This window comes from Myodes glareolus, chromosome 5 (genome assembly GCF_982192425.1).
Source record: "Myodes glareolus chromosome 5, mMyoGla1.1, whole genome shotgun sequence".
In the NCBI taxonomy this organism is placed as follows: Eukaryota; Metazoa; Chordata; class Mammalia; order Rodentia; family Cricetidae; genus Myodes; species Myodes glareolus.
In genome coordinates this window covers 50,290,252-50,311,625 of record NC_142030.1, presented here as the reverse complement: position 1 = coordinate 50,311,625, position 21,374 = coordinate 50,290,252, and the positions used below count along the sequence as shown (strand labels likewise).

At 43.2% G+C, this 21,374-nt stretch overlaps 1 protein-coding gene across 13 annotated transcripts in view; it reads right to left on the bottom strand.

Annotated features, from left to right (window-relative positions):
• Positions 1 to 21,374, bottom strand: part of Cadps (calcium dependent secretion activator) — a 433,680-nt gene that overhangs the window by 68,005 nt on the left and 344,301 nt on the right. For 8 of the 13 annotated variants that reach the window (XM_085687926.2, XM_085687928.2, XM_085687927.2 and 5 more), the window contains 5 exons: positions 19,106 to 19,252; positions 15,586 to 15,741; positions 11,087 to 11,234; positions 2,748 to 2,822; positions 1,763 to 1,846 (listed from right to left, as the gene is read on the bottom strand). In XM_085687926.2, coding sequence (XP_085544052.1) covers positions 1,763 to 1,846; positions 2,748 to 2,822; positions 11,087 to 11,234; positions 15,586 to 15,741; positions 19,106 to 19,252 — 610 coding nt within the window. The remainder of the gene's footprint in view (positions 1 to 1,762; positions 1,847 to 2,747; positions 2,823 to 11,086; positions 11,235 to 15,585; positions 15,742 to 19,105; positions 19,253 to 21,374) is intronic. The other 5 variants (XM_085687935.2, XM_085687936.2, XM_085687937.2 and 2 more) reach the window with 1 other exon arrangement.

Here is a 21,374-nt window from a genome sequence, read left to right as displayed (position 1 = left end):
CCTCATCGTTTCCACAGTTGCAGTGAGGAGCCCTTGTCTATTTCTGACTCACGTGCCCTGAATCCTTCTCTGTGGGTCTGTCCCACTCATGAGCCTGCCCATCTGCCTTCCAGCGTCAGGCATTTGACAGCAGGATCCCACTCTCTGCAGAAGCCACCCAGGGTGGGCAGGGGAGGTGGTTTCATGTCCCAGCTCTACATATTGCTATGTGACCTCGGAATAAATGACTCCCCCTCTGTAGGTCTTGGTTTCTTTCTTTGTCAAAGAAGTGGGCAAGGCAGATTCCTTCCCAGAGATGACACATTATAGATAATTTTGAAGAGGGAAATTGCACGCAATATTCCTTTGCATTGTCCGCTTCCCAATCCACCCTTGACAATGAACTCTAGGTCTGAAGACCATCATCCTCCTGGATTAACTCATCCTTATGTTTGGGAAGGATGCTGGGCATATTGATAGGTGGATACTATCTAGTAACTAAAATGCCACCAGTCAACACTTGTCAGAAAACACGGATGGAGGAGAGGACCAAAATAGGTTATATTGTTTATTTACACATTTTTAGGACATGTCCGGAAAGAAGGTGTATGCAGGTATGATTCTAACTTATCGCAATCATATTCATTACTTGTTATTAGTAATAGATGCCTTTTATTGAGTCTTACCTAATAAGCTAAGACCATGATGCTTTCACCTGCGGTACTATGGTAATACTATGGAATTATGGGAGATATTATCCACCACCCATATCCTTCCTGGTGAGGAAACTCGGGCTCAGAGACCTAGTGAGGCTCACACAGCTTGTCAGTATTGCAGAAGGGACTTGAACTCGGGTCTGTGGGACTCCAAAGATGAGGAATTCTACCCATGATAATGCTCTGTTCACCTGGCATTTGATGCTCACTTTGGGAGACGATTACTATAGACAGACACCCTCTAACTTGACTGTTGTCCCAGCTTAGAACCATTACTGCACCCACGTGGCAGGCACTTGGAGAATACAGTGTCAGTGACCTCCTTCTCTGATTTTTATCCGCAGAAGTCTGCTGACTCCTGCTCCTCTTTCTGCTTAACCTTTGACCTTGACCTTACCTCATTTTAGCACAGAACTGGAACCTCAAAGAATTTGGCAAGGCTATGTCAGTAGCTTGGGAGGATACAAACACAAACAGCTCCTACACCCAGGCAGGCAGAACAGGAGAACTTCTTGTTCAGAGGAATTACACGGGCTACAAGCACCTCCAGCCTGTAGAGACCCCTTGTTTCAACTCCCACAGACTGGGGCTGTGTACTGGGCAGATCCACTTGGAAAAGCAGCCTCCTTTCTCTATGAGGTTTGGACTTGAAATGTGCACAAATAACTTGATTAAGAAAAGAATGTAACTAGGAGAGCAGGGACCATCAAAAAAGGCATGTGCAGTGTCAGCTGGGCTGAAGGTCACATACAATCGCACGTCATATACAATCCCTAAAGGTATTTATTAGTAAGAATGGTGGCCCTCACTGTATTGCTGCCACAGCCCAGTGGGGGAAAGGCAGGCTACTCTGGATGTGTGTGCATGCCGTGCATCCACAAGGACATGGAACCGAGAGTCTGTCTGCCGTTACCGCCTCTTCTCCAGCGTTAACATGCCACATTCATGGTTAAATGGAAACAACACACACTGCCGCCCCCAATCAAAGCCATACAGGACTTCTCACCCGAGCAGAAAAGCAGCTGAACTCAAACAACAACCAGGAAATCGGGACGCTCTTTACTTACCGTAAATGACAGAAAAGAAGAAAACAAAGTCCCCTCGTCATATCTGGATAACTTCGCCAGGACACCTTCCAGAATCGTTACAAACTGGTAAGACAGCAAAGAGGAAAAACTATTACTTCAGATTACCATTGATTTACAAGAAAGAGCAACATGTCCTCACCACTCAGGGGCTAGGGCTCAGCCCCCTGCTCATTTCTGCATTCCATTTTTTTTTTAAACTCTCACTTTGGAGAAAGGAAAAGGCTGCCGTTGCACGGCAATATTTGACTTATCCGGCTTTCTCTTCATTATTATGTGATTGCAAATACGGAGTGTTACAGAAGTGCAAAGTGACAAAATATTATTGCGTTGCATATAGCATGCGATAATATTAAATGCACTTTTTCAAAATCCCAAACTGCGCAAAGCAGTCTTTACATTACATATTAGCACTACATTTAATCCAATCTATTTTTATTTGTATTTTATCAGTAATTTGGGGGAAACAGAAGTTTAGCACTGGCAAATATAAATGTCTTCCCATTCAGCATTACTTAGTTAAAATTCTATAATTCATGAGGGTGACTGAAATAGCTTTATCTGACTTTTCTGTTTTATTATGACTCTCACTGCATGTGAAACTAGAGGGAAAGGGGTTTTCGGGATGGCAGAATTCCTTATTACCGCTTCACTTTACGTATTTTAAAATCTAACTTTGTCAGTGCTGAGAAACAAAACAAACATTTCCTTCATAACCTAGTGCGACGTTTGGGGACACATTCTTATTAAGTTAACATATGCCGCCTCACCAATTGATCTTCACACAGCTCACGAACATCAGAAAATCCTCGCAAGCTGGGGCTGGGTGATGTACAATCTTGTTTCTTGAGAGTTGTGAGCACCCAGCTCAACTTTTTTTTTTTTTAACGTGTTACATTTTAATGGAAATGCAGACACAACAAAGAAACGCTCACAATGCCCCCTTTCACCTGAAGCCGAAGGTTACCTTTGCCACCAAGAGTGTGATCATTTCTTTAACGGTTTCTTCAATGAGTTCATCTATTTTTGAATGGTATTGATGCTAAAGAAGACAGAAAGACACAGTTAGCATGTCAGGGGGGTTGACAGTGCTGTGCGTGGTCATGGCTTTTAGACGATACGATCTATAAATAAAGCCTGACTCGCAGACCTAGTTTGCTCCCACAGCCCTAGAAGCAGCTATAAGATTCTGACTTCTGGTTTTTGACACAGAGAGAGACCCAAAGAGCTTAGAAAAAAAATTATCATGGTCATTGTGCCTCATCTAAGGCTTCAGGCACCTTTGATGTGTGTGGGCCCATAAACACAGCAGCACGCGGGGCTGGCTTAATGGCCTGGCAGTGTGTTGAGTTGGATTTTACAAAGCTTGGTTCAATAGTAATCTAGTACATTGGGAAGGGAAATGGTATTTCTTGGAAATTGCTGGGGGATGTAACTCCAGCAATTTTGGAGATCCCTTCAAAGAAAATTTGACTAAGACAAGGATCTTGCAAAAACCTGCTAGGTACTTTGGGTGTAAGCCTCAGAGTTCATCGGTTTTAACTACAGTTTTGACTCAGTCCAGATAAAGTGTCTCTTTCTAAGTCACTGTGATAAGCGACACATTGTTTTCCTTTTCTTCCTGTTCAGCAACAAGCAGACCCAGGTTAGACCTTCTGCTGAGACTGTAGCTAAGTTTTTCCAATCATTTTCCAAACTGGTGCTGTCGATTACATTTAAATAGTAATGTGAAAACAAACCCCCACACAAACAAAAATCTGCTGTAAATGCCAGGGGAAAAGGAAAAGCAATTTCAACACAAATTATTATATGCCAGCTCCTTGACATTTATTAGAACAGTTTAGTATCCATTTGAATTATTTTGTATTTCCGTAACACAAAAACAATAACACACAAAAAAACATTGTTATTTGGAAAGGAAAAATGCACTTACCCACTCTTTAGCAAACTTTCAGAAGGATGATTAATTAGGAACCAAAAAAAAAAAAGAAAAGAAAAAGAAGGAACAGTACAAATAAAAATCAGGACAAAAGGACACATGAGAAGATGAAAATTAAATAAAGCATCATCAGAAAGCTATGCGAACACAGAGATAAGATACAGGACGTGTGGCAATACTCTGGTTGCTGGCAAGCAGGGTGATTGAGCAGGAGCAAGGAGATGAGAAATTGGCTTGGACCTGGAAGGCCTGGACAATATCCCAGTGAGAGGGCAGAAGCCATACTGCCTCTGTATCGAGCTCAGTTTCCTCATCTGTAAATCTCCAACAGGGGACAACTCTAAGACCTGGACCCGGAAGCGAGAGCTAATACAGACTGTTGATTTCCACATGGGGCTAAGCAAGTCTCAGTGAATACGTGTTAGCTCCATGTTTAAAAACAGCCAAGAGAGACATGATGGCTCCCTCCCCACCCCACCCCTGTTTAAAGAAGTGGACAGTATAAGTACCTCAACTTAACTATTCTATGTATTTCTATTGATTTTCATATATCAAGACATCAGATGTGTTCATAATGGATGTAACTCTATGACAATAAAGAACAAAGCAGATCTTAACAACAACAACAACAAAAACGTTTGTCTGGTCTGTTTCAGTTACATAACATTACTTAAGAATTCAGTGCCCAAGCCCTTTTCTGGTATCCAGATTAGTAGAGCTATTTTGAAGATCTATGAGTATCTAGATAGGAAAACATTTTGCCAACCGTAGCTGCAATTCAAATACTATCATGTGGTCAAGTTCCTCGAGTCGCCACAACGGGCAGAGAAGGAACGACAATGTCGTCACAGAGCCAACCTCCTCCTCCCTTCAGTGGACTGGAGGAGGGAAAAGAAGCAAATGGCCCATGGCGTTTTGTCCTGATGAATCAGAACCCCTGTTGGCCACACTGCCAGATCTAAGAAGAATTTACTTGTAAATAGCATAAACCCGCAGCTTAAAAAAAAAAAAGCTCAAGGAAAAGAATCCACAGAACTCTGTACCAGAGTCACAAAGAAAGATGTTAAAGCAAAAGAATATGGGAATATTGACAGTCTTCCAAACACATTTTTAGGTATTGAAATAAGACCCAGAATCAGATCCTCACTTTCGGTTGTCACGTGACTGACTTGCCCCACTAGCTTTCCTTTGGATTGCTATAAATGAGTCACATTTATTACATTCATTAGGGCATGACGCTCAGCCAGAAGAGCTGGCTGTGTGAAAGCTAGCACGAGATGAAGCAATGCACAAGGGGCTTTGGACCGAGCAAAGAATACCAACGAGAACAGACATGTTCTCTTAACAACCTTGATGGAAGTGGTAAAAGGGAAACAGATGGCAATTGTCCTCCGTACGCTAAGACAGGGTAAGGTCTGTGTCTTGTGTCTAAGGGTTTAGTGAGGAACGAGCCCTTCCATTCGGAACCAAGTTAGGGACACCATAACCTATTAGGCATAATATACCTTCAGGTGCTGATCCTCTGTAGTCCCACTATCTCCCCGGATCGTAATACTGTATATATCAGTACTATAACCTTCCTGTTCTAATATACATCTTATCCTGCTTATAAAGTAAAGCAGGATGTGTGTGTGTGTGTGTGTGTGTGTGTGTGTGTGTGTATGTATGTATACACTTACACCTTTGCTTGTGGAGGTCAGAGGACTATCTACAGGTCTTTCATTGGCCTGGACACACACCACCATCCCTGGCTTTTTATGTGGTTAACAGGGATTGAACTCAGGACCCCAGGCTTACACAGCAATTGCTCTCTGAACTGAGCCACCCCTTCACTTAAAGAGTTTTAATATGGTTCCTTTTTCCTCTTTGTTCCAGGGTCGGTTTGAGAATGGGATTTCTGTCACTTTGCTTTCTCACCGCTGCAGTGGAACTAGAATTACATTCTGAATGTAAAACTGACCTAGACTTAGCCAAGTACTGACATAATACATGAATATACAGTTGAGACAGTATGTGGAGTTGGCCTGTTGGCTCATGCCTAGAATCCTAGCATTTGGTGGGAGAAGAAGGATTGTTATGAGTTGGAGGTCAGCATGGGTTACAGAGTAAGACTTTGACTCAAAAAAGAAAGAAAGAAAGAAAGAAAGAAAGAAAGAGAGAAAGAAAGAAAGAGAGAAAGGAAGGAAGGAAGGAAGGAAGGAAGGAAGGAAGCAAGGAACCAGTGTGGGCTATAGAGTAAGACCTTGACTCAAAAAAAAAAAAAGAGAAGGAAGGAGGGAAGAAAGGAAGAAAAAAGAAAAGAAGAAAGAAAAAGGGAATTGCTACATGGCCATATCACTACTTCCCTCATCAGTCCGTGACTACATGGCTGTGCATATTTCTTTAAATACTCTTCAGTTCTATACACTGCATGCAATTATACCCTAATACTGACTCTGTGCCTCATGTCACTGAGCGCTAAATATCGGAATTCCCCATTGCTATTCAGGTGATGGCAAAATCCACGCACCTCTTGCCAGATTTTCCTGCCATAGGTGATGTATTGGACTAACTTGCTTTTCTGGAACAATAATGAGCTCTCCCACCACCACTCTTGGCTCTTTCTGGGGAGAGATCTATTGTTCAGTGCAAATGGGAAGCCTCACAAAGGAGGGGGTGCATGCGCAGAGGAACCTTCCAGCTGCCATCTTCCCTGCTAGCTCTTGTGACGATGCCCTCTGTAAATTGCCTCACTATTCCATTCTACCTGCAGCCTAGAAGGTTCTGCATCTTCCAAGTCTCTCTGTGACCTGTTGTGTTTGCTGGACCCAGGCCCTGAAATAACGGTGGTAGTAGCTCAAAGATACATTGGTCCTCAGGGCATGAGAAGAGGGGGAAGTTCGCCTGTGCGTCTGGTGGGCTAAGTTCCTGCATATCCAGGATTACTGCGTGAGAAGCATCCCACTTGACTTCCTGCGCTGCACATTTTGCCTTGTGGAACAGATTGTGTGTACGTTATCTTTCTGTGAAGACCATCTGACCTCGGAAACGAGATGAAAACACACTAGGCCAAGTGAGAAACTATTTAATACACAATTTCCCCTCTATTGGTACTTCACAAATTTTAATGAAAAAATAAATATTTAAGATGGAAAAGTATGGTGAGCAAATGTCTCAACAGCTGCTTTTAGATGAGACTTTCCCCCGGCGGTGAGATTCAGGGAGTGATTGTTAAACTGGAGATTGGATCCCCTTACTAGTGAGGCATAGTTCAAAATAGGCCGAGGGAGTGGGGTCCAGGTGGTGGTCAGAAGTAGAAACGAGATCTGTAATACAGGCTTAATGGTTGATATTCCAAAGCACAGCCCACAAGAAAATGGAAGTCGAGTGATTTCCAAGCATTCTTATCTCAATTCTAGAATCTTCCTAGTTATCCTTACTCAAGCTCCTTTAAAAAAAAAATCCAGTTTTACTTTAGAGGGAAATCTCATCCATTATTCTGTGAAATATGGATCATTTCACGTGACTTCCCTCTGAAGGTCTGTTCCAGGTCACAGCCACCGTGCCAGGCTACTGAGAAGCAGTTCCATTACATTTGGTTTTAGCCTGACCATTTTAGCTACATTAGGAAGCTTCACTTCCCACAAGCTGGTCATTTAGGTGCTTCTGGCTCATTTTACTTAGAAGAAAACACTGACAGGCCTTTCTAACATGATTTTGGGAACAAATATCCTTAGGAGAAAAACAAACGATTAGAACCCAGTGTTAGATAGATCCTTCATATAGGTATTTAGTTTGGATGTGTATATATTACTTCTGGGAAATACATATACAAACATTAAAATTATTTTCATTTAAACCGTTCTGAGTTGGGGCTGGAGAGATTGCTCAGTGGTTAAGAACACTGACTGCTTTTCCAAAGAACCCAGGTTCAGGTCCCAGCACCTGCATGGCACCTCACAACTGTCTATAACTCCAGTTCCAGGGGATCTGATGCCTCTGGCATACATGCAGGCAAAATACCAATGCAAAATGAAGTAAAAACAAATAAATGTAAAAAGTGTTGAGAAAACTATAAAAATATAAAGTGTTGAAACTATAAAAATAGAAAAAGTACACACAGTCTTCTCTACGTTATTAAATTCTATGCCCAGAGCCATCAAGACTCCACTGTTTAGCCTTAAAGAACTATACCCCCTTAATCTTACCTAGAAGCAAGGGCACTGTATCTCCACTGTAAAAAGGCTGTGCGTGAATCACCCAGCAAGCAATGGGCAGTGACTTGTTTAAGAGAATGCAGTTTGACCAGAGGAAGGGTCACAGACTCTAGTGATTTAATCATTGGACATTTTTTTTAAAAGGAAACCAGACTCCAAAGTTAAGCCAAGATTACCCTAGCTTAGGGAAGAAACGACCCATGGTAAAGACGAGCAGCAGTCCACTGTGGCAGGTGTGAGTTGATACAGCATCATTGGTCTTCAACAAGGACTTGGGGTTTAGATTAAGAATACAGTTCCCCTGAAATTATATGGGAATACCAATTTTAAGTATTTACTTTCTAGGAAATGGATCCATAGCTTTCACCAGATTCCTAATGGAGTTTGTACAACCCCGTCCTCTCCCCCGTTCTCACAACCACCTCCAGGACTCCAGCCCTGAGATCACAGTGACGTGACTGGCCTAGTCACATATTCAAGGACAGTGGTATTGTCACAAGGCTGCAGGCAAGCCAAGCTGAAGAAGAGATCTAGGGCCTCCTAAGGACACACAGAGGTCAGTCCTATGGTATTGGCTATTGCCTATGAGGACGGGGGTCACCCTTGTGAATCTCAGACAAGATGTCTACCTCAAAAACTCTGAGAGGAAACTTACAAGTTGATCTCCAATCTTAAAAGAAAAAAAAATCCTTTGCTTCTTTGCTTTCTTTTTGTCCTTGGTCTGAAGGGTACTATGGTATCACAGAGAAGACATTTAAAAATGAAACAGGATGGGAGAGAGGCATATCATGTACATATTTGTGCAGAATACAACCTAGCTAAAAAAATTGAGCAAAGATATATATATATATATATATATATATATATATATATATATATATATCCTGGAATATTATTCAGCTACAAATAGACAGTACATGTATACAACATGCATGGATCTTGAAAGCATGAGACTAAGTGTTGCCTGACACACACAACCCACCTATTGCTTGGTTCTATTTATGTAAAACCGAAGAACAGAAACAGGCATACCTGCAGGACACAGGTTGATGATAACCTAGAACTGGGAACACTGACAGAACCCTGGCTATCGATGCATGGCTGGTTTCTTTCTAGGATCATGAACATGTCATGTAACTGACTGTGATGGCTGCAAGGCTCTGTGAACACAGCACAGTTGTAGAAGTGTATACTTTTGAATGGCGGCTTCTCTAGGAATGCGGCTTATGGTGATTTAAAATGCAGCAGCCGCGGCCAGAGCACAAGCAGAGGGGAGAGGGGAGGGGAAGTTCCAGACAGACACTGCTCTAGAAGCGCAGAAACTCAAGAATTGTTAGTGACTTGGGGAGATGTGATGATTTCAAGAACCCTCAGGGAGATCTGCAAAGTGGGTTCTGTGAAACCCAGAGGTTTGAGACTCCTCCAGGGAAGCGTGGGTGAGTGGCGGTGTGAAGAGGTGCTAAGGTGGAAAGGAGGAGATCACCAGCTGGGGCTCCGGGCCTCCCCCCATCCTGATAAGCTCTATTTTTATGTTTTCCGTGCTAGGCTTCTGGAGAAAGAATGAAGAACTGATCCTGCAGCTAAAATAGGCAGGATAAAAGCAGAGCAGTGATGTCATTTTACAGATGGGGAAACTGAGTCTCAAAGAGGCTGTCAGCATTATTCAAGTTCATTTCGTAGCAAAACACAAGACACTTATCTGAGCGACTGGCAATCCAGGCCTCCCTTCTGATTGTCCCAAGCCTTCTCCCTGGCTCATTTTCAGACAACCAAGAGCCTTGGATCACTGCTTCTCAAAATGTGACCTCCAGGACAGCCACCAGTGCCAGCATCATTAGAGAGTGCCACAGAAGCTTAAATTCCTGTGTGCATGTTTTTTTTTTCTTCTGTATTGGTTAGCATGTGTATAAAAATGTGTGTGAAGGTGCATTTGTGTATATGGTGTGGTACATATGTGTTCCTGTCTGTATCTGCATGCTGGTGCATGTATGGGTGTGTGCGTGTGTGAGAGACGCCAGTGTGTATTTTGGATGTCTTTTCTCAAGAATTGTCCACCAGAAGTTTTAATCTCTCTATCACACCCCAGACAGGTTGAAATACTATGGGATGAGCCTCTGGGACAACCTGGGAGGTGGATGCACAGGGGATTTGTGGAATCACTGTTCTGACTCTTAAAGCAAAGTGACGTGGGGTTGAGAACCCAGGGCCCTGTATTGACTTCTCGCCTAGAACTTAACTCCACTGGAAGGCTTGAAAGATATCAGCTAGAGCAGAAGCTAGCCGGGGTGGCTGAGGAAGCTCACTTGTGGGGGAAACAAGCCTGGAGGACATCTTGCCAGAAGAGAACACCACCAACCCACATATAAAATGGAAGGTGCCGAAGGAGAAAATAAATAGCGAATAAGGAGCAAATATAATTTAGTAAAAATCCTGAGCATGTAAGGCTGGTATTGAAAGATCTGATTTAGGAGCAATTTATGCCAATTGGCAACAGCATAGAGTTGCCAGAAATGTTACTGAATTAATTCTAAATTGGTATATGAATATCTAGCTGGCTTAAGGCCATCGGAGAAAAATGATCATGATCGTCTTTAATCAAGTCCAAGTTGCTGCTTCCTTCTCCCTCACATTTTAAATCTGACTTTAGAATCAGAAACTCTGCAAAGGAAGAAACTTCTGGTCAGGGAATATTCGTAGTCAATTCATTCTAGTGAAAATCAAAAGCCCGAAAGTTGATCTGGGCCCACAGAACCTATTGACATAGCTTGGAAGTCACTTGATCTGTGGTGAAGCCCTCCTGCTGTCCAGATGTTCAAGGGCTAAGACACTACCCCTGGGAAGTGATGGGCATTCGGACAGTCTCACATCTGCTGCAGATAATGGCCTACCGAATAAGGTCACCAAACATCCTTTAGCTTAAAGGAACCTTAGGACCACTGGACTCCAGCCAAGAACCCTTCCAAGTGACCAGCATGCTCACTGGCACATGCCTTGGAAATTGATTTGATGGATGCTGAACACTTATCCACAGCTTCGTCTGCAAATGCTGAGTGTGTTTCTGAAACTAGCAGACTGGGTAGAAGAAAGGAATTTGTGACATTTTCTTCTACATGATCAATGGAGAGAGGAGAGGAGGGGAAGGTCTTTTTTTTTTTTTTTTTTTTTTTTTACCTCTTGGCCCATTTCCATGCTGCAAAGTTTTGTTGATTGAGCTTTGGCATCAACCATAACATTAAACATGGTGCATATTGACTGTGGGACTCGAAAATCTGTTGATCGACTGGTTTTTTGCAGCTTAACTTCAAATGCAATCCTGGTTCTATTAAAACAAAGTAGGGAAAGACCAGTTCAGCATCCAGAGGGCGGAAGGTAGAGGAGACAAGTCCTGAGAGGTTAGTGAAAAAGACATTGAAGATGATACCCGGTTTCAATCCACAGTGACTTCACACATGTTCTTTTGCAAATGCCTTCCCCATTTAAGGAGGGCTTATTTATGTGGATGGCCATGCATGTCCATCCCCTCAGCAATGCCCAGAACACCTGTAGCCCGATGCATTTCTATCTATAGATTACATGGTATGGAGGACCCTAATTGCAGGAGAATAAATGAATTAAAAAACCCGATTATAGCTCTGCAACATATGCAGTTTCTCTCTCTTTGGCAAGTGCCTACCTCGAATCACTTCTCGTAAAAAACAAAACACAAGAAAGGCAACTTCCCATCTTCAAAACCTCAGTGTGGAGAAAAATCTTAAGTGACCCCTTATTGTTTGTTCTTTCGGTTTTGAAAGAGACTGAAAAAAAAATCTCTTTTTGAAATCCAATTATTTTAATATTGTGTGAAAACTAGAAACTAGATTGTGCTAGCCAAAAAAATCATTAGAAGAGAATATATCCAACCATTGAAAACGGTTCCCTTTGGGAAGAGGGATGAATGAGAAGTTATTACCACAGGATGGCTTTCTGGTTTGCATTGCTTTAGTTTGTTTTCATGACCAGCATTACTTTTTCAGCTAGCAGATATTCTTTTTTTATAATCAAAAATGTAGTCATGTCCTTGACATGCGACTATATCATAGAAATGTCATATATGTTATATACAACTCAAGAATGTCATACGTCTATTGTAACATTTTTTTTTGGTAACATTATGGGCTAACTTATGATCCCAGAAGCCTACTGAGCTCTCACAGGAAGAGCAATCCCAATATAAGTAGTTTGCAATACAGGTGTGAGATCCAGTCCGTGGTACTGCCATTGCGAAGTGGGGACAAGCTCTATTTAAAAAGGTTTCAGAGAATTTGGTCACAGCTTCACATATCCCTTGAGAAAGCACCTGGTCAGTAAGTGGCGTCATTAAAGCCCCTTTCATGGACGGTGTCTATTGCTTCCTTGCACTGTCCCCTGCCACCTTCCAGAGCCCATGCAGCTCCCAGGACGGCATTACTTTAAGAGAAATCAGTGGTACTTTTCTATTGGTGCCTAGGAAGACCACATAGCTAGTTAGCTCAGGAAAGAAAGCCAGCTTGCGAACACACCCTGGGTGCATGCAGGGAAGCCAAGTATAATTTCTAAGGTTGGAAGCCCAGTTCCTAAGGGAAAAAAAAACACCCCCCAAACACCCCTATAGATTATATGATCATGTTAAAGATAAATGTATCTTGGCTTCTAAAGACTCAGTGCACTGAAGGAGCTTTCGAACCATGATGATCATTTTAAGCTCTGCTGAAAATACATCATTTTCTAGCTCTGTGAAAGCGGGCCTGATGGGTACTGAGTTGGACTGGGCCCTGCGCTGATCTTCTGAGGCTTAGGCGCGAGTTCCGGCCCAGTCTGAGAGATGGAAATGCTACCTCGTTCCTTTCCAGTGAAGCAAGTGTCTTCCCTTTTCACATTTCTGTTCACAGGAGAACTGTTCCTAGCCTGCGGGGCTGTGCAATGAGGCTGTGCAGGGCTGTGAAATGAGGAAGGCACAGGCAGAAAAGGAATATGACTTAGGGGGCTCTAGGGGCCCCCCGAACCCAGGAATGAAGAGGTCACGTAACCCAATCGACTCCTTGATGGGGGAGCCAGAAAGCCTTGCTTTGCACCTAGTACAGGTGTGACACAGACCAGAGGTGCTGTCACCGCCGGACAGTGACACATGCCTTGGACACTTAGTTCTGAGGAGGACCAGATTGTAAGCATTGCATACCTTAAGTCACAACCCACTGTCCCTACTAGGACAAGGATAAAGGTTATTTATTCTGCCCTAAAGAAGTAATCAATAGTTCTAGGCTCTTCTAACATATATTCTATGCCTTAAAACACCTAAGGGCTTCTCTATGCCCTGCTCTCTGGAGCTGGAGTTGGGATGTTTTGACCTGTGCGTGTGCTTATTTTTAGAACCTGCTTATTTTTAGAACCTTGACTGAAAGGAACACCAAGAAATTCTAGAGGTCAGGGTTGCTCATACATGTCCAGTGAGGGATTTACGTCCTGACAAAAAAGGTTTCTTAGCTTCTGTATTCTGGGGGGACCTCTGTGGCATCGGAGGGTGAGGAGTGTCCAGGGATTCAGGTCCGGTTGCTGCTTCTGGGCAGTTTACCTTCTTTCTGTGACTGAACATAATAATGATTGCAAAGTGGTGGGGGATAAACCACATTTACCATGTTCATAGGTTCTCTTTATGTCTTCTAAGTGTCTCTCCTGAGCCCCTGTCCAGCAGGTAAGTGAAGGACATAAATGCATATCTGCATAGGTGGGGCCACAGATCAGGAGAGGGCCAGTCTTAATTCCTTTTAGCTCCTCTGTGAGACAGAGGAAAAGACAGATAGAGTGCCTTAAAGAGTTGCCTTGTAAGAAGATTTTTGTCAAACAGTTTGGTCGTTGGAGAACCATTGCTTTTCCTAAAATTAATATAGACTATCTAAGAGATTATACAAATTAAAACTGGAAATGTTTTGACCATTTAGTTGAAAACAGGACCTGTCTTTGGTTCTACAGCTGGGCAGAAAAGAACAAAATCCACATTCTGGATTTCTCACTCTTAAATTTCCAGAAACACAACCACCCTCCCACTGTTGCCAAAGCTTGTGGCTCTTTCCTTAGTTCAGTCTGAGTTGCTATTTACCTCCCTACCTGCAACAGCGCAGTTCTTTTACCTTTTGAGGTCTTAGTTTTGATGCATTTCTTCTCTTTTCTTCTTCCAGGGTCTCACTGCTGGATTCAGAACACTTCTAGGCAAGCCTTGCCGCCATCATGTACAACCCATTCATCAACTAATGCATATAACACCTGGAGAAGCCAAGATTGCTTGTGGGTTCCTTCCTTCCTTCCTTCCTTCCTTCCTTCCTTCCTTCCTTCCTTCCTTCCTTCCTTCCTTCCTTCCTTCCTTCCTTCCTCCCTTCTTCCTTCCTTTCTTCCTTCCTTCCTTCTTTTTTCCTTCCTTTCTTCTTCCCTCCCCTCCTTTGTTTTCTTCCCTCCTTCCCTCTTTCCTTATTTCATTTCATTTTTTTCTTTTCCTTTCTGAATAAGGAAAACTAATAGAACACTTATAAACTAGCAAAGGAACTTGGATGTGTTTGGGGATAGGGAAGGTGGTAATGATATCAAACACAGAAGTGAATTCCCCTGGTTTGACCTGTGGCTACAGATATTCCAAGTGTGTGTGGGGGAGTCTTTCTTTCCCTTCTCCATTGTATTTCAAGGATTCGACACTGGACCTGGTATAATGAGAGCGGATCAGGAGCATGTGGCTGAATGGATAGAGACCATCCTTAATCTCTTCCCATCGCAGTCTCAGAACAATCAGTTTGGGAACTGTGAGAGCAGTGAGCCGCTTTCTACCCTAAGGCTGTAAGCCACAAAAGGGGGGCAATCTGTGGAAAACCAAAGCGCATGTTCATGTCTCATGCCTTCATGCCGATTCATGGTTAGAATGTGGGCAAAAAAAAACTAACAACACATGGCACATACTAGATACTCAGTTCATATGGGCAGAATAATTGAGGATACTAAGGCTTGGTTGTTGGAAATTCAAAGACCTAGATTCTACCAACAATGGCTCTAGATCTGTCCTTTTTTCCTTCTTCCTAACTGTTCATTCTCCATGTATTTATAAATATTTATCATGTAGCTGTTTGGTAGCAGGTAGTGATAGATGTTGGGGATCCAGAGGTGAGCAAGACTGGATGGGTGTCTTTTCCTCACGGAACCAGCAACAGGACAAACTGGTAGGCAAAGAATTTTGCGTCTGGGGTGGATATAGAACTGACTAATATTAAGAAGTTCAAGGTGAGTAGCTAACCATTCCGGCCGACTTGTCAAAATTGTCGTCGTTGATATCTTAAGACAGGGTCTCACTACGTAGCCTGGTTGTGAACTTACAGCAACCCCTGCCTCAGCTATGGTAGTGCTTGGGTTGCGCACTCTGCCACTTGGTGCTGGAGCTGACCTGGACCAGCCATTACCTCCGAAACGTTTCACACCGCAACCCATTGGCAGCGACACTCTGGTTGTTTCGGTCACTGGCTCTTACAGCAACCCCTGCCTCAGCTATGGTAGTGCCTGGGTTGCGCACTCTGCCTGTTTGTATGAGAGCTGACCTGGACCAGCCATCACCTCCGAAACGTTCCACGCCGCAGCCCGTTGGCAGCGGCGCCCTGATCTTTCCGGCCACTGGCTCTTACCGCTTGACGCAGGACTCGATCATGTCACTTGCCATCAACTTTAGCCGCTGCTCCAAGTGTTTTCCAAACTCTTCCTCAGGCCAGTGTAGGTCACGGATGAAAGTCTGAAGGGCATCGAGTTTCCAGAACAAATCTTCTGAGGTACCTGATCCGTTACTGGCAGGGTAAGAAGTCAGAAATCAAGAGTCACCCTATGGTCTTGGGCTTGAGAGACACTAACACAGACACAGCTGGGGGCCGGAAGGCTTCCACATACGAAACAACGCGAGTTGGCGGTGGAGGGGGCGGGGCAGTCTCCACTGGCAGAATTTGAGTTTTACCATACGGGACTCAGTTCGCTTTGCTCAGCCAATTGCTCCAGACCAGCGAGGTGTCTGAAGAGGTTCTTGTCTCTCCTTCTAAGTAGGAGGATAGCGTATGGTAAAAATCAGCCTTCCTTTAATAACCACACATTAGCATATGTGATGATTCAGACGAAGGCTATGAACCAGCGGGAGAAGTAAGTCTCCGTGGATAATAGCTGCATGGCAACATGCAGTTATTAAGATCCAGGGCTTCATGCATTTCCCCAGTTCTCCTCCGGAGTGGAGGCCTCTTGGAAATGGCACAAGACTTTGGTTTCAAAAAGACAGTGCTAACAAAGTGGTGAGCGAGGACCTGCTTTCTCTCTTGAAGAGCTGGAGAGAGATTGAGGAGACTTCAGACAGAGACAGGGACACTTGGATACCTCGAATCCCAAAGTCCTGTCCAGTGGCTAACATTCCAATTTTCACAGACCAGCCCATTACATAGGCAACCCCGGGATGAGGGGTGTTGGGACAGTGGACAGGGGGATCTCTGTGATACTTCAGAGTTCAAAACCTGAGCTCTTTTCCCATTGAACCATATTGCCCAGTCCTCTACAGATCCAGGGAAATGGGGCTTGATTCCTTTTTTTTTTTTTTTTTTTTTTTTTTTTTTGTATGATGACATCCAAGAGACTTTTACCTGGAACATCCATGGAAGGCCTGTGCATGGGAAACGTTCAACCTCTTCCTGTCTTGCCCTTCTCTCTGGCTGGCTTTCTCTTTTGCAATCGCCCCGTTTGGAACTCGGAAGGGTGGCCAGCGCCCCTACCCCCTTCCTCGCATACCACTAGTGCTAACACAGTAATTTATAAAATGTCCAACACACCATGCATAACCACTTCTTCTGACATCGTCTATAGAAACAGATGACAGTGGGTGTTTCTATTGTGACAGATGCCAGCTGCATTGAATTAATGCTTCAGAGAGAAAGATAGCTAGTGCATAGATGCATCCACAGCTACTGCGGGGTGGGGAGGGGGGCAAGCTCCCAACATGCCGAGAGGGAGCCAGAGCCTACGGCCTGCACCGACAGGGCAATGCTTTCAGAACAGACCCGCTTGAGGTCAGTACATAGATGTATCTGCCACGAGGGAGCGGGTAACATGGAAACACGTCCTTAAAATGAAAGGTGGCAAAGGAAAGAACTGGAATCATGAAAAGATATTGAATCAGGCATTTCCTGGTGGGTGACTGAGGATCCACGCCTTCTTTACAGATACTGCGGTGAGCTTCATTTAAAAGTGGGGAATGCATTTCTCTCCACGAAAGTTCAGCCTTCCCCCTATCCTACCCCGTGCTTGGGAAGAAAGAAACCCCAACTTTGTCTAGTCTAAGCCCCGTTTTGGAACTGCATGGTTTATGTTTTAAATCATTAAGTACATATGAATGCAATAATTGGTATTTATTACAACAACATTTTGACACCCATCTGGTTACAGAGTTTCAAAAAATTCTTGTAGCGTTTTTTTTTCTTTGAAGAGCTTATTATTAAGTTTTGACATGAGGAAAAGAATATTTTCTTTTTATTTTTAAGATAAACTGCTAATGTTAAGGCAATAGCACCAAGATTATTTTGATTGCTGAGCAGTCACCAAAATGTGTTCGCACCCATGCCTTAATTAATTGAATGGAGACTATTATCTGCTTTATCACAATGTCTTGATTCATATCTTTTCAAAAACAGTATCACAGAACATGCACGGGATAGGCTAAGAGAAGCTTTCGGCTATCTAGCTTGAATTTTAAACATATACTACCTGATCTAAGAAACAGACACTAGCTAATTGAACTTGTAATATTGTCATCTTAGCATGAATATGATGTGATTTTGGTTAGGAACAATTTTCCTCAAATTCGAAAATTTTGGAGGATTGAATTTGTCTCTAGTAGAGAATCAGACACATTGGCCTTGTGATTTCAGTGCGGGCTTGTGTGAGACTGTACTTTTTAAACCAGTAGGTAGCTTTGGGGGCACCAGGTTGAGAAGTCATTTTATTTCATTTACTCTGCTCTCTCCCTGGGTTCACTGGGAGCCTGACAGTGCCGAGGGCCACTTTTATGAATAGGAGTCCGAGATTTAAAAACATCACTGCCAGTTTCAGATCATTTTTTATTCTTTTGATAGTAACACTTCCCTTTGAAAACGTGCCAATTTATTCTCCCAAGGAAAGGCTTATCTGGCCTATAGTTAGCTGTGGTCCAAGCGAAGGATCAAAGGAAGGTGGAGAACTGGTAAACCTTATTTCACTTATGAAATCACCCACATGGTTCTTATTTCACTTCCCGGGAGTAGAACAGAGTAGAACTTAGCTGGGACTTCTTGCTAAGGAAAATGGAGAAGATTGATTTCCTACGTGGGAAGAAATGTCCACTCAATCCCCATGTTCTTCAAACTGCTCACATTGAAGAAGTGACATCGGTTTCAGGCAAAAATCCCTCCCGCATCCCTGACCTTCATACGAAGGAAGCAAAGAATCGCTCTGTACTGAGAATGCAGAGACACGACCGCCAAAATTTAATTGTGTGTGTGTCCCGAATCTTGCATTCTCAAATTCAGAAACCCCCATGCTTCCTAGACCTCAAAACACTCTACTGTACTTTGATTTTGGGAAGTGTCTACACAGGCAGTTTACCGAGCCTGTCAGAGATTTTCATTTAGCTCTGGACATAACATTATAATATCCTGCTATTTACTGGCATGAGAAATAAGCTTTATGGCTTAATCAGCCTTGTGAAAATGTTTTGTTATGAAACAAAACCCCAAACCCAGTTCCTAGGTAGGCAGGCTTCTTTCATAGACTTGGATCAGATCAGAGATGGCTGGTCAGCCCATCCAAGAATTTTCATTGACAATTTAGGGATGAATAATTCCTAAAATCATGGTCCCTGCACTGAAAACGGGATAGAAATCCCCTTGTAAAATAATTAAGGAAGTAAAACAGTCCTCAAGTGTTCAGTGGGCGTTAGACAAATCTTTAGTGTATATATATAGCAAATGTCTTACAAACACGATGAACGCCAGAAATAAACAATATTGTCTCTGCATCATCAGCAAAATATGTCTAATTATCCATCTCCATCTCTGTTATATAGGATGTATAGAAATAAGCAATACATATCCATGCCAAGATCACTTAAATTTAAATGAGATCTAATGCGAACTGAATACACACTCAGCATCATATATAGCAGCCATCCATGACGGTGCCGAAAAAGTAGGCATTTGTGGGATGCCTAGAGGGATGTTAACTGGTAGATTTGGAACTTTGGGTAGGTTCACATTGGGTAGGTTCACATTGGGTAGGTTACTGGTTAAACTCCTGCGGAAGAAACAGACAGAAAGAAAAATACCATCACAGTGACAATGTAGATGTGGCAGAGGCACACAACAGTTGTAAATAAACCGGCGAAGTCCACGGAAGACAATGGAGAAGACTTGAGTGTTGGAAAGCAGGCTACAGACAGGAAGCTGGGCGTGACTCCGGACCCAGAGAGGAAATGATCAAAGCCAATGGGCAACTTAAAAGTGTGGACCCCAAATGGAGCTCCTGGCTACAAGGATCTCATAACTGAAAGGCCTTTGAGAGAACTCTTCTGTTTCCAAGGCCACTGCCAAAAGAGTCTAGAGCTTGTCATATAGTAAGAATTTGATATCTGTGGGATTCTGGCCATGGCTGGAACTGGGGTGCCCATGAGGCAGTTGAACGAATAGAATAGGGAGGTAGGAGAGAGGTCAAAGGGGTACATTGTTGTTGAATAAGTTCTGGGGTGCATTCTGTAGTACGGTGGAGCAAATATAAGTCATCGCATGTCCCAAAGGAGTGGAGAGGAACACACTCACCAGAAGGGAAAGACCGCAGTGTAAGGGAAAGGGCACACTCACTGCTCTGCATGGAACATACATGAATACACATATCATACTGCACCTCTTAAATGTGTGCAAGCAGTAGCTGTCAATCCAAAATATTTTTAGACGTTGTATACATGTATGAACTTCTCAAAGAATAAAGACATTTCAATGCACAGAGCCTACCAAAGTACTTCCGAAGAACATAAACAGTGGAGTCCTTTTACTTTGTCTACTTCCGCTTACAACTTAGAGTCAACAGAAGATTTAAGTCAGATATTAGACACCAAAAGGGATAGGAAGACCCGCTGATTTGAATGCACGTGGAAGGGTGATAAGCAGAAACTGAATGCCTTCCAGCCGCTACTTCTAAAGACAGGAATGTGTACAAGGGGTGTCAGAATGAATGGTGACGATGAAGAAATCATGGAGAACAAGGATTATCTCCCGGGAGTTTTATGGAACACTCAAAGAAAATGTACACTTTTCCTTCTCAAACTCAGACCTATCAAAATGGAGCTATGCTTTCACACAGATAGGGACGCATGGGAAAGGCAAAGAACCCCAGATTCAGGTCTTATGGAGAGCTCTTGAGCCCCCCAAAAATAGATCCAAAAATATCATTTAATATTATGGTAGATGCCCCTGGAATTCAGGACAGACAGGAATAATGCCTGACAGCAACTGTTGGGAAAGCTGAGAATGCAATGGTGCTACTTTCTAAATACATATATGTGTATGGGTGTACATGCATGCAATTGGAAGTGTGTGTGTATGTGTATGAGAGAGAGACAGAGAGATAAAGACATAGAGAGAGACACAGCCATACAGAATGCATGCTTGTGTGGAGGCGAGTGGGCTACCTTGAGTATCATCCTCAAGAATGTTGTCCATCTCCTTTGAAACAAGCTCTCCCATTGGCTTGGTGCTCACCAATCATTTCAGACGAGTTAGCCTGCAAGACCCACGGACCACCTGTCCTCATATTCCCTGTTCTGGGTTATAAGTGTGTGTTCCATGGTACTCAGTAATTTATGTGGGTCCCAGGGATTGAACTAAAGCCCTGAGCTTGTGAAGCAACGAATCTACCCCCAGTGTGGGTCCCAGGGATTGAACTAAGGCCCTGAGCTTGTGAAGCAATGAATCCACCCTCAATGTGGGTCCCAGGGATTGAACTAAGGCCCAGAGCTTGTGATGCATCCAACCCACCCCCTGCCCCACCCCTCAGCAGAGATTTCACTTCTTGATATGCGTTCGATGAGAGTATGTGAAAATTTATTGAACTGTGTATTTTTTCTACAAAAATAGTTTAAAATGAGTCAAAACCAATAAAATAGCAGTGTTACCTTTGATCAGTTCTTTGTTTTTAAATGAGGCTTGAAGTTTAATTGACTGATATAATGGAAGGGAAATAGATAGCTTATGAAGGAGAGAGAGAGAGAGAGAGAGAGAGAGAGAGAGAGAGAGAGAGAGAGAGAGAGTTCAGAGATTCCAATCAAATCAACTACATTTCTTTGGAGGGTCTGTGTCATCTGCGGCTCCAAACACTGGCACTGTGCAGCTTGCAGAGGCATTTGAAGGGTGTGCCACCCAGC